General features: G+C 45.0%; 1 protein-coding gene across 16 annotated transcripts in view; it reads left to right on the top strand.

The window, feature by feature from the left end:
* Positions 1 to 18,903, top strand: part of PTPRT (protein tyrosine phosphatase receptor type T) — a 1,174,296-nt gene that overhangs the window by 481,308 nt on the left and 674,085 nt on the right. For all 16 annotated transcript variants that reach the window (XM_060285697.1, XM_060285704.1, XM_060285700.1 and 13 more), the window contains exons 4-5: positions 4,382 to 4,463; positions 14,098 to 14,213. In XM_060285697.1, the coding sequence (XP_060141680.1) occupies positions 4,382 to 4,463; positions 14,098 to 14,213 (198 nt within the window). The remainder of the gene's footprint in view (positions 1 to 4,381; positions 4,464 to 14,097; positions 14,214 to 18,903) is intronic.

The following is an 18,903-nucleotide window of genomic DNA, read 5'->3' as shown; positions in this document are numbered from 1 at the left end:
GGTCTTTATAAATATGAATGAATGAGACACTCTTCCTGTTCCCAATAGGTTTAGAGTTTAGAGAATGAAATAATTCATGGACAAGCAATTACAATCTGCTGTGATAGGTGCTATAGTAGAGTTAATTGTACTGTGGTACCTACCTGACACAGGGATAGTATAACATGCAGAGAGATATGAAAATGTAATGCGCCTCAAAGCACTTACCTTTTATTGTAAATATAAAGGAGCTCATTTTTATTGCAGAAAATTTGGAAAATCTAGAAAAGTGTAAAGAAGAAAACATTCAACTGCTGTAATCTCTCTAATGTCATTAAAAAGATTACATTCATAAATCATTGCCAATCCTACTTCATCTTTTGTGAATTACACGCTGAACTCACTTGCTGATTTTTCTTTTGGAGAGTTTGTTTTGTTGATTCTCAAGAATTGTTTACACAAAACATGATATTTATCTTTTAGCTGGCATATATATTGATATTACAGATATTGTTCTCAACTTGCCATTTGACTTTTAATTTTGTTTTATTCAGACTTTTGTTAACATATAAAACATACTTTGATATTATAGTTATTATGTATTTAAGAAATATACAATATTTCAACTTTAAGAAATTGATTTTTAAGCTTTTGTCATTAATTTATTGCTTCAGGGAATTCAGTTAGGAAATGTATAGACCCAAACCTGTATGGTTTCATCTTTGAAGGATTTATTGAAGCTATACATTAGTTTATTATATGATCTTTGTGTAAATAATCCATGAGCATTTGAACAGAAATTTTATTCTCTCTTTATATTTCTTTAGTAAATGCATTATTACTCATATTAGATACATACTTGATATTTTTTCCTGTTTGGTCAGAGTCTAAGACACAAGTGTTAAAATCTTCAGATGCTGGGGTTTTTTCCCATCATTTTCTCCTTTTAAATCTATTGACTCACGCATTTTTTTTTAATGACGATTTTAGTCCACTTAATGATTTTTGTATTTCTTTTTGGTTTAAATTCTACTTTGATGCTTTTGCATTATGTTTACAACAACTATTTTCTGTTTATTTGCATTTTCCTATTATGTCTTCGTTCAACTTGTTATTTTTAAGGTTACTGAGTCATTCTATATTAGGTGTTTATCTTATAGCATACGATTAGGCATGGTTTATTTAGACAGTCTGAGAGCTTTTCTCTATTTTAACCTATGTATATTTATTGTCACAATAGAAATTTTTTCTTTTATCATTTTTATTATGCAATTTGAATGCTTTTATGCTATTTCTTTTAAATGTTTTTCTGTGTTTGGTGTGTTTTCCTTTTATTTTTTCCTATGGACTTTGCTCTTGGATTCCTTTGAATTATTAAAAATATAATTAGATACGTAATTCTTTATCGGAAGGTCTTCTGTTGACTTCCTTCTGCAGGATGAGGCAGCTATCACACTTTTATTTCTACAAACTTTCCCCCTACCCTCTGCACAATTTTGTTTGTTCAATCTCTCGTAAGGACCCTGCTATCTTAGTAAACCCCTCTTCTGGAGTGATTGTCATGCTGGTGCCAGCTGCTCTATGTTTGATGTGACTGTCAGCGCCAAGTCACTGTACGAAATTCCCAGGCAGCAGTGTGTTGCCTTAGTGATAGATCTTACCACCCAAGGAGGCTGCCTCTTCACAGCCATCACCACCCTTTCCACCATTTCCCTGCTCACTTGTTACAGCTGTAGAGCTCTGGACCTCACTGACACCCCTGGCCTCTGAATCCACTAACCTGAAGTGACCACATGGACCACAAAAAGATTCCACATGGGGGTTTTTCTGTTGATCTTATCACCCACCTACATTCCATCCACAGCTTGGACTGAGGAGTAAAAGACAGGAGAGAGAGGGTCTATTTGGTTGGCTGTTGAGATGATAGAGGTGAAAAGTGATGAAGATTTGAACCAGAGCAATGGCATTAATACCCAGCTGGTTTCGATCTACAGGATGGTTGCTTCATATGGTTCACCTTAACAGCAGAGATGGAAAGACATGGACAGATAGGAGAAATACTAAGACAGAGTCAAAAGAAAAAAAAAAAAAAGGATGGGAGGAGTGGGGCAGACGGAGAAGCCCAGGCAGATGTCTGCATCTCAGTTTTCAATGACTGGATGGGGCAACCCACTGAGGTCCATCGTTCAGGAAGGATGGCCCATTGGGCAGTGAGGGAGACAGCTCAAGTCTGTTGTATACAGATTGTGTTGGAGGATCTATGTGATATCTAGGTGGAAATACAGATCTGTGAGCTGGATAAGTGAGACCCACATTCAGGTGAAAGGTCTAGAATGGAGATCTGGGCTTGGGAATTATCAGTGGATTGATAGCCATTGACGGAAGAGTGTTTTCAGTTTACAGAAATGAATAGAAGAAGCCCACATTTGAAGAGTGGGTATAGGAGAAGTGCTTACAAAGAAACCAGTGGTAGAATAGACACAGATTGATGAGAAGAGCCATGAGAGTAAAGTGTCGCCTGACCCGAAATAGAAGAGAAACCCAGAGAGGGAGAAGCTATGAACATCAATAATTGTAGGAAAATGGTCAAGTATGAAGAATAAGTATAGGAATCATTTGCTGAGAACCTACCATGTGCCACATATAGTTCTAAGTGGTGTATTAGCTCCTTTCACCTGAATCATTACCCAGTGAGGTAGACACTATAATTACAGATGAGGAAACCGAGGCACAGAGCAGTAAGGTAACTTGCTCAAGGTGTACACATACAAGGTGGAACAACCAGGACTAGAGCCCAGGCATTCTGACCCAGATCCTAAGCCCTATACTGTTTTCCTTCTTAAAGTAAGATAACGATTGAAATATGTGTATTGGATTTAAGCAGTAAGAGCCCTAGTAAGATTACTGGTGTCTGCCATGCAATCAGTGTTGGGGGAACTGCTGAGGACAAAGTCCAGGTGACAGGGGTTGAAGTTTTGCACTGGGAAGTAGGGGAGTGTAGAGTGAGTGTAATTAAAACTATTGAGAATTTTAAATGTGATTGAAACACAATTGGGCTATAAATACAACTGCTGCCAGAGGGTAGCTTTTAAAGAGTAAGAGAAAATCCAAGCGTTTATGTTTGTCAGAGTCAGGAATAAAAGGGAGGATTCGGAGATATGTTAGAGAGAGAGAGAACCAAGAAGCTGGAAAATGCAGCAAAGGTAGAGGTCAAGGGCGCTGGGGTGTGCCTTGCAGAGAGGGGGCAGTGGTTGGTGTGTAGTCATCTGACCCATGAAGATTAGGTTGATGGGTAGGAAGTTAGAAGTCAGCCCCTCTGTAGTCCTCTTGCCTCTTAGAGATGTGATGTGGGTATCTTGCAGGGATTGGGTAGGTGATGTTGAAAGGGGAACATTTGTGTGGGGTATAGGAGTGGAGAAGGCACTTTTGCAATAGAGTTGCCAACACTGAAATGTGGAACTGGGGCTTTTGGTGAGAGTGGTATGGGTGATGAGTCAACAGAGTGGGGGAACCCTGGGTTTGTTGAGAATACCGGGAGGTCCGTGCAGCATACAGTCTCTAGAAAAGTTGAGATCCAGGGTACCATATGCACTGCAGAAGCAGGTTTAAGAGGGGTAAGTTGGGAAAGGAGTGCGTGGTAGCGGTCTGTGCCAAAATACACTGAAAATTCCAGTTTGTGGAGTGGAGGACAAGTGTGAGCATGTGGCTGAAGCTGATTGGAAGACGAGGCCATTGGAATTAGGGAGGTCAAGGGCATTGGTCATGCTGTCCACACAGATAGTCACATCTCCTTTGTGAAGGTGGATGGTGGGTGACAAGGAAAGCTGTTTACTGAAATCAGCAGTTTGAGTGGGAGTCAGAATGGAGGATTCAAAGAACTTGTTGCCCTTGGATTCCCGGATACCAACAGTGGTGCCTGGGGCTTATTTTCAAGAGGTGTTATTAGGTAATTCAGATGGACTGTATTCCTTGGAGATGTGGAATTAAATTAAGGTAAACCCTCCTTGGCTTATGGTGGCTTCTCCCTCATCCTTCGTAAGAAAGTTGAGATATTCAGAAGTCATTCTTCTTTGTGCTTTCCCTGAAACAACAATGAAAAAGGTGCAGATCGGGGTTTCCAGGCCACATTTGGGTTGTTTTCCCCGCAACCCAGTGTTAGTTGTGAAAACCGTTAGAAATGTTCCATGTGGCTGGTTATTCTTTTGCTAGTCACCGGAATGTGGTCTTTTTACCTTATTTTGAAAATCCACGTCAATTGCCGGGGTAGCATCCTAGCCTAATATAAGACGTCTTTTGGTAGTTCTAGTGGGAAGCTGAAACATAAATTGTTTGGGGGCTGGGCAGCTGTGATGAATTCCTACAACCACTTCTGCGAAATTGACTCCTGCCTTGTGTGTTGCAGGTGATATTTGAATCCGTCTCTCTGAAGGGTCATCCTGGCTACATCGCTGTGGACGAGGTCCGGGTCCTTGCCCATCCATGCAGTAAGTCTCTCCCCTCATCCTAACACAGCCTGGCTCCATGCCAGACTGGGTAGCTTGGAGGCTGCAGTCCCCCCCTATTCATTCAGCTCACAAACCTCTCTCACTCTCTTACATACTCAATGCAATCAGTCCTGAATAAATCCATAATTTTGCTGCCTGTAGGCAGCACCTCCAGGACTTTGCAGAGAGCGGCAAAACATCTTTCTTTGAATCTATTAAGGGAGTCTAAAGTCCTGATTGTTTGTTAGCGGGATTCAGACCACTGAAGTGGAAGAATTAGAGGGCTTTGGATAGAATCCTGTGCAATTGTCTCAGAAAAAGAACACCACCAAAACATTGAGCAAATTAGCACACTGTTCACTCACAGGGAAAAGTACCCCGAAGCTATTAATTCTTTAAAAGTAATTTTAAATACCCTCATCAACTCCGTGTAGGCATAGGGAGAGATTTCTCACAGTGGTTAGTACTTAGGGTACAGTGTCGAGAGTTCTCAAAGGCATTCCACTCCTCCAAGCCCAGCCAATTTCCCCTGGAAGTTTTCTCTTTGTGTATTTAGTCTAAGATATTTGAATGTGTCTGAGCAGGGAGATGTGCTTCCTAGGTTCGCTAAATCTCAGAGGGGACAAGTCCTGGGTGCAGGTAGTTGAGATGGCGTCATATCCAGAGACATTTGGTGGGGGGATTGTAATCAAAGGGATATGCCTGGGGATTATGGCAGCCCCATAGGAGGGCTGGTTAAGTCGCCAGCCCCAGTAGTTTGTTAGTGTCTGCAGATCGGAAGCTCCTATTAGTTTCTTGGCATCCACTGGGTAACTAACTCGTAGCAGGGTTGTCTCTACTTCTTCATTAGAGCCATGAGTCATGCTATGGGCTCTGGTGCAGTTTGCTGTTCCCATAAGAGATGTAATATGTCCTGTGCTTTTATGCCTTTCATGCCTCCCATTTTGAGGCTCTTCTCATTTCTGCCCCATCTGTGTTGCTTTAATTGGAATGATTCTTTCAACTTCTGCTACAGTGAATTCATCAGAGCCCCAAACATCACTTCCCTCCCCTGGCACTACAGTGACATTGTTTGACCCATTGTCTTAGAGCACCTTCTCTGGAGGAATTTGGGAGGAGTTCCAAGGGGTTTTGGCAAGACGGTATTTTGGATAACTGTGTTTGGTGTCTGTGTAAGGGAAACCTCCTCCCCAGGAATCAACCAGCATCTCAGAAATGCTGAGATCCTATTAGATTCTCCATTACTCTGGCCTAAGGTTTCTACCCTCTGGGTTACTTCCTGAGTCTTTGGGATTTTCTCAGGTGGATCTGTCCATTCAGTTATGCCCAGCAAATGTCTCTGCTGAAACAGACTTTATGTGAAGAGGGGCCCAGAAATCCCCCAGCTCTGCAGGGTTTATGTACTGGGTATACACATGAGTCCCTCTTACCAGGATTAAGTCTTCCCCTCCCTTGACTCCTGGGAATCAGCATCTGCTGCCCCTTGGAGAATGATTGTTGACCTCAGACCATGTCGGGAGATGTCTGGTCTACCTGTGATCCACTTAACCTCACACGCTCAGCCTTGCACAGCCATCAGTGTTGAGGCAGTCTCTCTGAAACAGGATTTCAGCAATCCCCAGGTCCTGCACACACTGCATCCTCAGAGCCGCATCCAGCTGCATGCGTGCTGCTTACCCTGTGCTGGACGCTTGCACTAGGGCTTTCTTCCTAAAAGAGTCTGGCCTGGTTCTCTCTCCTGGGATCCCAGAATCCTGTCCTCTACTGGGAATTTTTACCTCCACCGTGACACCCAGCCTGACACCTGTCTCTTGTATCAGCCTCAACTCTGCCTTAACTCTACCCATTGTCCGTGGTTTGCCATCGCAGCCCCATGCTTCCTTCTCTCAGAGAAATCTCCATGGGCGAGGGTTCTCTGGAGGGCATCTGAATGCCTTTCCGTGCCTGAAGTCTCGTGGCCCCTCTTGGAATCCTCCTCCCGTTGAAGCTGCTTCTGGATTTTGGATTCTTCTGAGAGCGTGATACTCCTCCTGCTGAGGAGTGTGCATTACGTGGTTATGGAATTGCTGAGAGCAAGTTACCCAGCAAAGGGGCCACGGGACATAACTCAGGAAGACGTGACCCTGGCCGTGTTCTTGTGTAATGTGCTGCATCTGAGTTCAACTCAGATGCTTAGGAGGCTTCAGCTTAAAACTTCCTAGAAATCAAAACGTGCAACTCTGTGGAAGTGGCTGGAATTGGAAAATTCCATGTAACTCTCTGTGCAAATACTGGTGGTGCCTGTAGTCCCCTGAGTTCTATCCATAGCTCGTGAGTCATGTGGGGTTGACCAGGGCCTAGCAAAGGCCCCTCCCCAAGGCCCCATGCTCAGTCGATATCCAGCCAGGGTTTTTATTCATTCTTTCTTTCAACGAGTCAATTATTGAGCATCAGTTATGTGTCGTGAACTTCTGCTGGACACAGAGGATACTTAAGTGACCAAGATAGGTAGGTCTTTGTTCCCATGTTGTATACTTAGCAGAAGGACAGAGCGAGGAAGGACATTAAGTAAGTAACTAATATTAAGTAAGTCACTAATATAATTTCAGATAGTGATGTGTTGTGAATATAGTAAATGTGAGGGACGGATGTGGAGGGGCTTCCTGGATAAAGTGGTCAGGGAGATATCTTTTTTTTTTTTTTTGGTGGTGGGGGGGGCGGTGCGTGGGCCTCTCCCTGTTGTGGCCTCTCCCGTTGCGGAGCACAGGCTCCGGACGCGCAGGCTCAGCGGCCATGGCTCACGGGCCCAGCCGCCCGCGGCACGTGGGATCTTCCCGGACTGGGGCACGAACCCGCGTCCCCTGCATCGGCAGGCGGACTCTCAACCACTGCGCCACCAGGGAAGCCCTCAGGGAGATATCTTTGAAGATGTGGTCTGAGCTGAGATCTGAGTCGTAGAAGGAGTTCACTGTGTGAAGGGCTGGGGAGGGGGCATTCTAGGCAGAGGAAAGGGCAAGTGCAGAGGCCCCGGTGGGATCCGCTTGATGCTGCCGGAGTATCCTGAGCACGGGGAACATGGGGGAAAGTGTTTCTGAGTGAAAGGGAACCAGGGCCCTGGACATCATTGTGAGTGGTTAGTTTTTTTTTTAACTTATCAAACTGTGTAATTTATTATTTTTTAATTGAAGTATAGTTGATTTACAATGTTGTGTTAATTTCTGCTGTGCAGCAAACTTTCATTTTTTTAATATATATATATTCTTTTCCATTACGGTTTATCACTGGATATTGAATATGGTTCCCTGTGCTATATACTAGGACCTTGTTGTTTATACATTCTGTATACAATAGTTTGCATCTGCTAACCCCAGACTCCAATCCATCCCTCCCCGTGCCCCTCCCCCTTGGCAACCACAAGTCTGTTCTCTATGTCTGTGAGTCTCTTTCTGTTTTGTAGATAAGTTCATTTGTGTCATATTTTAGATTGTGAGTGGTTAGATTTTTTTTAATTAATTAATTTTATTTTTTCCTGCATTGGGTCTTCGTTGCTGTGTGTGGGCTTTCTCTAGTTGTGGCGAGCAGGGTCTACTCTTTGTTGCGGTGCACGGGCTTCTCATTGCAGTGGCTTCTCTTGTCATGGAGCATGGGCTCTAGGTGCGTGGGCTTCAGTAGTTGTGGCACACGGGCTCAGTAGTTGTGGCTTGCGGACTCTAGAGCACAGGCTCAGTAGTTGTGGCGCACGGGCGTAGTTGCTCCGCGGCATGTGGGATCTTCCCGGACCACGGCTCGAACCCGTGTCCCATGCATTGGCAGGCGGATTCTCAACCACTGCGCCACCAGGGAAGCCCCATGACTGGTTAGATTTTAATCTAAGTGTAGGGAGGCACCACTGGAGGGGTTTATGCTGGGGATTGATATGATCTCATTTAATTGTTAAAAGATTACTTTGGCTGTTATGTGGAAGAGGGGTTGAAGGGAGAATAGAGAAGAAGTCAGGAGAACTATGACAAAGAAAGTTCTAGAGTCATGTAAGAGATGATGATATCCTGGACCAGGTAGTAGAGAGACATTGATTCACCATCCGACGTGTTTACTGAGCATATATGCTCCATGCCAGACGCTAGTCTGGGTTCATGGAAGTGAGTAAGGACAGATTCATTCTTTGCCCTCATGGGCTTCCAGTGACGTGAAAGAGACTGAAAATAAAACAATCAGGTAATTATCTGGTCTATAACAGACGGTATATTAGTCAGCTAGGGCTGCCATAACAAAATACACAGACTGGGTGGCTTAAGCAGAATTTTATTTTCTCACAGTCCTGGAGGCCCCAAGTCCAAGATGAAGGTGGCAGGTTTGGTTTTGTCCGTGGGCTCCCTCCTTTGTTTGCAGACGGCCGCCTTCTCACTTTGTCCTCACGTGGTCTTTGTGTGTCCAAATTTTCTTATAAGGACATCAGTCAGATTGGGTTAGAGCCTGCCCTAACAGCCTCATTTTAACATAATCACCCCTTTAAAGTCTCAGTCATCAAATACAGTCACAATCTGAGCTGTTGAGCATTAGGGCTGTAACCCGTGAATTTTGGGGGGATACAGTTCAACCCATAACAGATGGTAAGCAGACTATGAAGAAACATAGAGCTTAGAGATGGAGAGAGGTAGTGGACAGATTAGAGATGAATTTAGGAGGTAGAGCCCACTGGTCCTAAGTGATGGGATTAGAGTAGGAGCCAGAGGCATCAGAAATGGTGCCCTGCTAGGTTTCTGGCTTCATCACCTGGGTGGTGTGATTCTGGGGAGGAGGTGTGTGTGACCTTTCATGGTTCCCACTATGCATGGGTCCTGGAGGCTGCTCGTGGGATCGCGAGTCACGCAGCCTGCTAGTGGCTTCTGAACTGTCCTTTGGCCTGACAGTGCTTTTCCCCCAACCCCAGCCTTAATGCGTTTATGACTTCACTCATAGCTTGTTAAAAACTTAACACTATTAAAAGAATGCCTCCTCTTTAGGTCCTCAGGCTTGTAACTCTCCACTCCAGTTCCCTAAAACATTTTTTAAAAATTAAGGTATGGTCAGAGTTCATCAATAAGCGATTCCACTAAGTATTCCAAGAGTTCCAGGGGGCTTAGTGCATGATTTGCTGTTGTGTTCTCGATCGATTTGAGCTGAAGTTATGACTTTAAACAGTTGCCTGTCAGCTTCTAAAACAGTGACCGGAAGATAAGTGTGATACTCAACAGAAATTATTTTCTCCTACAAACTGAGACCTCTCATCTATATTTTATGGCCCATTTAACATTTTTGTGTTATTCTGCAAATATTTTAGCCATAGTTACCCTCTGCCGCCGTGTCTCCGTGTCAGCCATTAGCAGGGCCACTACGGTTATAACTGTGGACGATAAATGTCAGCACGATTTTCCACTCAGTTTCAAAGTTTCTAGCTCCTAGGTTGACTTTTAGAATTGTTTAAACTTCTTTTTTTTCCCATCACAACCTTGTGGGGCCATGTCACCGAGCCCACGGTCTGCAGCACGTTTATGATGTATGTAGTGCACTTTCTCCGCAATTGTGTGGCTTCCTACTGAGCACTGTCAGGTTTAAAGAGCGAGATAAAGGGCACAATAATACGTCTTCAGATGATGTACTGACATCTGCAGGAGTGTAAATGTCACCAACATCAAGGCTTTTTGCCCCAAACGCACAGCCAGTTTTCTGTTAACCCCATTCCGCAGGGTCCCATTTTGGGGGTGCTGGGTCTCAGCGGGGAGTGAGTGTGGGATGCTTAAAACCCCGAGCTGGTGGCTGGTCTGGGCCCCAAGGTCGTCTGTGCTTGGCCGAAGGTTGGTGAGTTGAAGCAGGTGGGATGATTGCATTCCTGGAGCTGTAGATGCTGGGTGCAAATCGCAGCTGGGAGTGGACTGGGGTGGGGGTGGGGGGATGGGAGGAGGATTGGGGAGGCCAGCTCAGAGAAGTGTACCAAACAGGTCCCCAACATAAGGAGAGTCCCCCAGAGAGAGAGAAAGAGATCTGTCGTGAGCTGGAGATGAAGCCAGGGCTCAAAGAGTAAGGGCATGTGGAGAGGGTGCTAAGCAGGAGGGCGGTGGTCCGGAAAGGTCACCATGTTGAGGACCGCGATCTAGGGCTAGTGTGCACGTGATACAACAGCATGATGCCTAGAGGGGTGGGGACATCCCTGGTTTTATGGGTTCAGACCAGGCAAGACTGGCCAGTGGAAATTGTTCCATAAGAGCTATGTAACGGAGACAGCCAACTGGAAGAACATGCCTGCAGTCGTGTTTTGTTAAGTCTACATAGTGTTCTAATAAATTCAGTCAAGATTTTAGAATGAGGGCTTTCACCTAAGGCTGGATTTCTTACTTGCCTTGAGAAATCGGATGATTGGCTACCCTGAGCACAACACTGTCGCATGGCCTCTGTCTGCTGGATTTAGGGAACTGCTAGCTGTCCCCTGCGTATGGGGCGTGAGGTCTTTATCCAGTTCCCCTAAGTCCCCACCACTCCTTATTGCCTCCTCATTGCTGAGGCTGGTGTCAGATTCCAGTTATTAGTGTGCTTGTGATGTTGCTTTTCTGATACCGAGAAATCTTTATTTTACCCAAGTCTCTATGAAAGGTAGGAAAATGAATAAGGGGGCGAGGAGGTGGCAGTTTTGTTTTTGTTTGTGTTACAGCTGAACCACTTTGTTCCTTTACATAACTGTCTGGCTCCTGAAGGCGCGTGCTTTCAACATCTCTGCTCTCTGTAAACCCTCAGTGTTTCACCAGAATTATTAACACCAGGGGCCATTAAACCTCTGAATTCTCTACCACTGTACCTAGAAGGGAAGGAGGAAGAGGGATTGCAGATGGAAGAATCAAGGCAAGAGGTCTGCTAGAAAGGCGTCAGAAGCAAGCAGGAAAGGGAATTCCCTGGTGGTCCAGTGGTTAGGGCTCCCTGCTCTCACTGCCGAGGGCCTGGGTTCAATCCCAGCTTGGAGAACTAAGCTCTCACAAGCTGCGCATGGTGTGGTCAAAAAAAAAAAAAAAAAAAGAGAGAGAGAAGCAAGCAGGGGACATTGATCCAGAGACAATTCATTTCTAGTTGCACAAGTCCCAGAGGTTGAACCATTTGCCCAGGGTCCCCAAGGGTGAGGGGAGATATCCTTTTGTAAAAACCCAACACAAAGCCTCCCAACGTTGGAACTAAGATTCTGTAGCCCCTCCTTACCAGGGAGTAGATGTTCCTTCCCGCTTCAAACAGGTAGCATAAAGGGGCTTACAAGGTTTACTCTATTCCCTCTTAAAAATGGACTTGAACTGCTAGTTCCAAAAATAACTTTACAGAATTATACAAGAGAGCAAAAAGGAAAAAATTTCAGACAATCAAAGCAGCATGGGGCTTCCCTGGTGGCGCAGCGGTTGAGAGTCTGCCTGCTAATGCAGGGGACACGGGTTCGAGCCCTGGTCTGGGAGGATCCCACATGCCGCGGAGCAACTAGGCCCGTGAGCCACAACTCCTGAGCCTGCGCGTCTGGAGCCTGTGCTCCGCAACAAGAGAGGCCGCAATAGCGAGAGGCCCGCGCACCGCGATGAAGGGTGGCCCCCGCTTGCCACAACCACAGAAAGCCCTCGCACAGAAACGAAGACCCAACGCAGCAAAAATAAAAGTAAATTAAAAAGTTTGTGCTGAACTGTGTGGAGGAGTTCGCGCTTTCTGAGCATTGGCTGTCCTGGACTCCTTGTATGGTGCCTCACAGTAAAAAAACAAAAAAACAATAAAAAAATAAAAAAGCAGCATGACGTTTGTCAGGTCGACTAGATGCACGAATCTTCAACTCTGAGAAGCCCGCAATGAGAGGACCTCCCTGGGCCTTGGACTCTGGACGCCATCTAGTCGTGGGGCCCTGGAGGTGGCCTGAGGGGGACTCTGAGCTGTTGTCACTTTGTTTAAAAACCTGAGCAGAAGCTGTATGTGTTTGCACAGCGAGTCTGCCTGATCATGCCAAGGTCCTTAGCTTTTGCTGAGCATTGCAGGTGGTGACACAGTTTGGTAGAGCAGACAGTTCAAAGTGTGAAGGCCGTGGGGACGAATGCCAAGGAAAGGAATCTCTTGTGGTAAAATATTCCAGAGCAATGACAAGCGTCTGGTGGGTCAGCACAGCCTTGCCCGTGAGCCCTTTCCTCGGACCCTGGGCTCCAGGTGACACCGTTGACCTCCCTGTTGTCCATGAGGCAAGAGAGTGTGCTGGTTAAATGCTGAGTTTGGGGCTGAAATGGACCTGGACTGAATTCTGTTCCTGTCATTAATGCTGTGTAGTGTTGGACAAATTAAACTTGGTGAGCCTTGGTTTCTGCTTCTCTAAAAGAGAAATAATACTAGTGTCTGCTTTAGGGAATATTATGAAGTTAACTTCAATAAAACATGTAAAGCATTTTTCACAGTGCCTGGCATTGGAGGAACTTTCAATAAATGATGTTATTATTACCTGTCTGTCTGGATATTTGACTCCCTCTGAAAAGATGGCCAAAGGCCCTCGTTGAACCTCCTGATCCTCTTAACAGCTGTCGGTTTGATCGCATCCCAGGGGTATTTGACGCCTGGTTCATCACTGATTTGGTTAACGTGATAGGGATCGTTGGCACTCTTGTACCTTGATGAAGAAACGCATTCTTCTAGACATAGATTATCAATCCACTCGTCTTTGGAGAGCTCACATAGGCAAGGACCTCTCTCCACAAACAAGAAAGGAGATGAACCCAAGTTACCCAACATAAAACACATGTTTAATTCTAAAACTGATTACCCACGGACACCATGAGTTTCATTTGAAAGTCCTTTCTCCTGTTACGCCAGGTCCCCGGCGTAAATGTCCCACCTCCATCCCATCCCTGGATATCATAGCTTAGAGTGAAGAGCGCAGACTCTGAATGTGTCTTGAATTCTCGGTGCCTTGCGTCACACTCACTGTAAAATAGAGATATTACCACCACCGACTGCGCTGGGTTAAGTGAGTTACTATGTGTAGACACTGCCGTGACACCAGTCACGTAACCTTCATTCACTCAGTGCTCACTGCTAGTGTTCTCCTCCACCTGTTGTCCGTCCTCCCCTCTTTGCCCCCTTCATGATCCGCATCATCACCAAGGCCAGGTGTGCAAGTCTCAGGCCCAGAGGTGCTTCACTTCAGTTTTCTTCTTTCTGCTCACCCAGGTCTACAGGGAGATATCTTCTGGGGTAACCCCCACCCCCACCCCTCCAACTTCCTTTTGCAGACATGGCAGTATTACCCAGCAGCTAATAATATGGATTTTGAGGCTCTCAGAGACATGGATTCGTGTCTTGCCTTCCCCAGTTTCTGGCTGTCTGACCATGACAAACTGTGTAACCCTTCAGAGCATTAATTTTCTGATTGGTGAAATGGAGTTACTGCCCACCTTGTGGGTTTTTGTGAGGTTTAAGTGAGACGATGCATGTAAATGTCTTAGAACAGTAACTGGATCATAGGAAGTGATCAATCAACAGTAGCTTTTCACCGAGCCAGACCATCTCCTAAGCACAAATTCCCCCCTGCCCAGTGCCCATCCTGAGCTCCCACCCACCGACAGGGCCATGGTCAGGCTGTTGAATTCTGTCCTCATATACTTTTTGGCTTCTCTCTTAGGAAAAGCACCCCATTTTCTGCGGCTCCAAAATGTCGAGGTGAACGTGGGGCAGAATGCCACCTTTCAGTGCATTGCTGGTGGAAAGTGGTCTCAGCATGACAAACTTTGGCTCCAGGTAAGGATGGGAGGGGCCTCCTGCTCATACCTGCCCACCCCTTGGGAAGGGAAGAAAGTGTGTGCTGTGATAAAGGGCTTGGTGGGGGAAGGGGAAGGGGTATTTTTTATGTCCCTCTGCTCCTTGGATGATACTCTGCCTCCATGATCTTGTTAAATCTTAACTCTAATTCTGTTATGTAGGCATCAGTATTCCCCATTTTACAGATGGAGAAACTGAGGTCAGAAACATAAAAGTGCCAGAACTAGAATTTGCAGCTCTGAGCTTTCCAAACTTCTTTCCAACAAACTTTGTCCTTTAAGCCCAGAGTCCCAGGACTAAGGCAAACTGGATATTTTAGGTTCTGGGTCCATTTGCATTTCCATATGGCTTTTTTGTCAACTTCTAATACAAAAAAAAAAAAAAAAGGCCTGTTGGATTTTGATGGGGGTTGATTGCGTTGAATCTATAGATCCCTTTGGGGAAAACTGACAGCTTAACAATAATGAGTTTTCTCCTCGTGAACGTGGTATATTTCTTTACTTATTAAGCTCTGTAGTAATTCCACTCAGCAGGGTTTTATAACTTTCATTGTTCAGGTCTTGTATATCTTTAGTCAGTCTTATCTCTAAGTATCTCCTATTTTTGATGCTACTCTAAAATACATTGAAAGAAAACCCCTCAATTTCTGATTTTTTATTACTAGTATACAGAAATACAATCAACTTTCCTATGTTGATCCTGTACCCTGTAACATTGTTAAACTTAGTATGACTATTTAAATTAGTTAAAATAAATACAGTTCAGCACTCAGATGCCCAGTTGCGCTAGCCACATTTCAAATGCACAATAGCCACATGTATCTTGTGGCTACCATGTTGGACAAATGCAGATAGAGAACGTTTCTGACATTGCAGAGAGTCTTACTGGAGAGCACAGCTCTAGAGAGACATCACCTCCAGTTCAAGGAATCAGGAATATTGCTTGAAAGAAGCTGACTCCTGTTACCTCCAACTTCATATACTTAAAGTTCTCTATCATCTCTTCTGACTCACAGAGTTTGGATGTTGGTCCTTAACCCATGCCCAGCACACTTTGATGGGAGTTCATAGTATCACTTCTCTTCTTGCATTTGAGCCCATTTCCTGCAGTTGGAAAGTCCCTGGGCCGAGAGAGCACATCTAGGAGCTTTTTTTCTTGCTTCCTAGCACAGCAGTAGAATGAAGATAGCAGTAAATAATAACACCTGCTCCTGCCGCTTCCCGGGTCTGCCTGCAGACCACAAGCGAGCACAGGAACTTCCACATGTCACTCAAGTATTATGTAATGCTATTTATTCATTATAATTAGTATTAAAGTGCATCAGGATCCCAAGAAGCTTTGTCATGTCAATGGCGTTGCCTCAGTCGGGTCACAAGAATGAGAAGAGACAGTCACAGTACATTCAGCATCTTTATTTGGGTTTTCCAATGAGCTTATGAACGTTATTGCTACAGTTCTGAGTTGCGTACTCTAAACCTTGAGTCTGTCAGTGGAAGGATGTTAAAGCAGAATGTAATTGAAGTTTTGAAGGAAATAGAAACACATGGTTTAGAACTCTTCCACATCTTATTTATTTATCTACTTTTCAGTGTAAACCAAATCTTATTTCCAGAACGTTTTTCAGATGGCTTACAGTGGGACATACAGCATGACAGGATAGCATAAATTAAGTGAGGCAACACAAAATAGGAGGAAAATAAGACGTCGGAGCTGGTCATGTGCTAAAAACTGCATTTCTGTACCTCTGCTGCTTCCTGGTGGGTCAGAGGCAGAGCCCACAGCACCATGGCCACAGACAGAATAAGAAAAGCTTGTCAGATACACAGTTCACAGTGATGTCCCTGAGATGAACACAAACCAGTGGCTCCAGAAAATTCTGTCGTTCACACAGAGGCCAGGCAGGAATTGTTCCCGGGAGTCCTCGTAAAGAAAACAGTCTGTGATGCAGGGAACAGCATTTTCCACCACAGTCTTACTGCGGGCACACAAGTGAGTTTCATAGGCTTGTTTCCCATAGTGATGCTCTGGGTAAAAGCAAGTTGGCGGCGGGGGTGGGTGGGGGGGAGGGAGGTGGGGTGGGCAGTGTGATATGGCAGAGGTCCCCAGCTCTCTACCATCGCCATCCTGGAATAGCTCACACGTATCTGGAGAGTGAATAGATTCAATAACTATATTTCTTCAAGGAAACCACCAGAAATGTTATCTCCCTCATCTGTATTTCAGGAAACATTGGGAGGTAGATGGCTTACACTATGCTCTCTGGCAAAATGCCCGCTTGGCCAGTTAAGTCCAGGCTTATATTCAACAGTGTAGTTGGAAGTAGGTCAGCATCTTTCTGTAAGATATGAGACGCCAGTCATGATACCTGCCACCCAAGAGACAATTGCAGCCCTGATCTGAGATGGACGGGCTAAGGCAGCGGCGGATTTCTCATGAGATATTGCTTTGGATTTATTCCAGCGCCTAGAGGAACTGCCTGCAGACTTGCCGAAGTTGTGTTCCATGTAACAGGCTGGGGCGCCTCAACCTGAGAATTTCCAAAGTCAGTGAAACAGACACATTGTGGCCAAGAGTCCCCAGGACACCTAGAGCAGGTGTGCCTTTCAACAATGCTATTTCTTGCTGTCGCTTCCAAGATAAGCTGACTATTCCCTAAGTCACCAAATGTGGAAACTTTTTTATCCCGCATCTTTAGGTCAGGGAAATAAAGGCGGTGACTTTATTCTCAGAATAGTATGTCAGCGGCCCTTCTCCCTGGCAGTGGTTAGGGAAAAGTCGGTGGAGGCGTAGCTGGGGATAAATCCCCGTTGCCTGTTGTAGAGAGTGCTTACCTTCTTTTTATAGAGCAGGGATCTACAGCCTGCTTGTCTTTAAGTGCTTTCAGATCATAAATTAATAAGTTAAAAAGGAAGACTACCGTACCCCTGTTTTGCACCCTCCTGAAGACTTAATGTGCTCTCTTGAAGACTCTGTCTGCTAGTGCCAGCTGTCATGGAATTATAGTGCAAGTTTTGCATAAAAATCAACAGACAGGACCTATGCAGAAATGGGTATACCTAAGCCTAGAACAATTGTAGTCTTTTAGGGAAAAGGCGGATAAAGGCCAGTAAAAGTTATAAACAAGCTCATCTTGTTCTGGGATGATTTCTTCTTGAGGTGAAGCGTGTAGTGCCGTGGCCTCCGGTGGAAGGGCCTCATTCGTAACTTGCTGATTCCTTATGTGATGTGTTGTCCTGAGGAATCCAGACTTGTGATTCTTCAAGCATTTTGTTCAAGCGAGTAGCTGGTGTGCCTCCTGACTGGAATAACTAGTAAGAAAAGCAGCCTACAGTCTGGGGAGCCCTTTTGGAAAAAGGAAAAAAAAAAAAGAGCAATATTCAGGGTACAAGTAGGTGGAACTGTAGTGACAAATTATCGGCGTAGCACTGTGAAAATGTACACGGTACATCTTTTCTGGAAGGTAATTTGTCAGTAGCTAGCTAACACTTTTAAATGTACATATTCTTCCGGCAAGTAATTTTACTTTTGGGAATACACCTAAGAAAATAACCAGAGACAGGGAAAAAATGTATATGCAAGTGTGTTCAACAGGATGAAAAACTGAAAACAACCTAAATGCCCAGCAAGAGGGGACTGATTAAGTAAATGGGGCCATTAAATATCAGGTTATAGAAGTCTATTTAATGCCATTTTCACAGTATATATTGAAGTGAAAATAGCAAGTTATAAAACGATATGCCCAATATGTTAATTTTATATCAAAACCCAACCATATGTATACACACATATTTACACAAATATATACATACCTCTATAAACATACACATATAACACTATAAAACACATATCAAGTCACTTAATAATTGATTGCGATGGTAGATTATATATGCCTTTTTTTATCTTTACTCTTTTCTGTTTCATCCAAAGATGCTAAAATGAATATAGGTAACTAATATGAACAGAAAAAATGCTGTTAAAAGGAGAAAAGTGACCACTTTTTCCCAGGCACAGAATATTCTAAGGATGGTAGGAGCCTTCACAGGGCATAGAATTAGGGGTAGCTATTCCGACAGAAGCGGCAGCATTGGCCCCTGTTGAGAATACGGTTAGAGTTACCCTCAGACTGCCCCACCTCATCGCCACCAAGAGATACTGTTCATTAAGGTGGAGGTTTAGAAATATTTTTGTGTGTCACCTGGTCTTTATGGAAGATTGCTGCGGGATCCATGCACTCCTCAGGGGCTCCGGGGCAGGCCCCGTCAGCCCCACCCCAAGGCTGACTTCCAGGTCTCCCTACAAAGGATTCACTCCGTTGGAAGTCTGTACAATGAATAGCGTTCGAAGAGTCTCAGCAATGAGGCCATGTGTCCAAAGCCTCTGCACAGATCTCGGTAGGGCAGCATATGTGTTTAGACAAATCACGGGCGTTGTTACAGGGAACACACCCGAACCTGGCAGCTCCTGCCCTGGGAAGCCATCGGCACAGCAGCGGCCACACCAGGGCTGATGAGATAAGCAGACGTGTTGGTCCGCTGCGGCAGAGTCTTCCGGTAAACCTGTTTTCCCGCTCCCCGCAGGGCTACTGCTGGCTCGCAGGGCTGTGAGCGCCCTGGAAGCAGCTCCCCCTCCTGCCTGCATCTCTACCAGGTGTCCCTTCCATGCGGGGCTT

The sequence above is a fragment of the Globicephala melas genome, chromosome 15 (assembly GCF_963455315.2).
Source record: "Globicephala melas chromosome 15, mGloMel1.2, whole genome shotgun sequence".
NCBI lineage: Eukaryota > Metazoa > Chordata > Mammalia > Artiodactyla > Delphinidae > Globicephala > Globicephala melas.
Note: the sequence above shows the minus strand (reverse complement) of the source record. Positions and strands in the feature narration are given on the sequence as shown.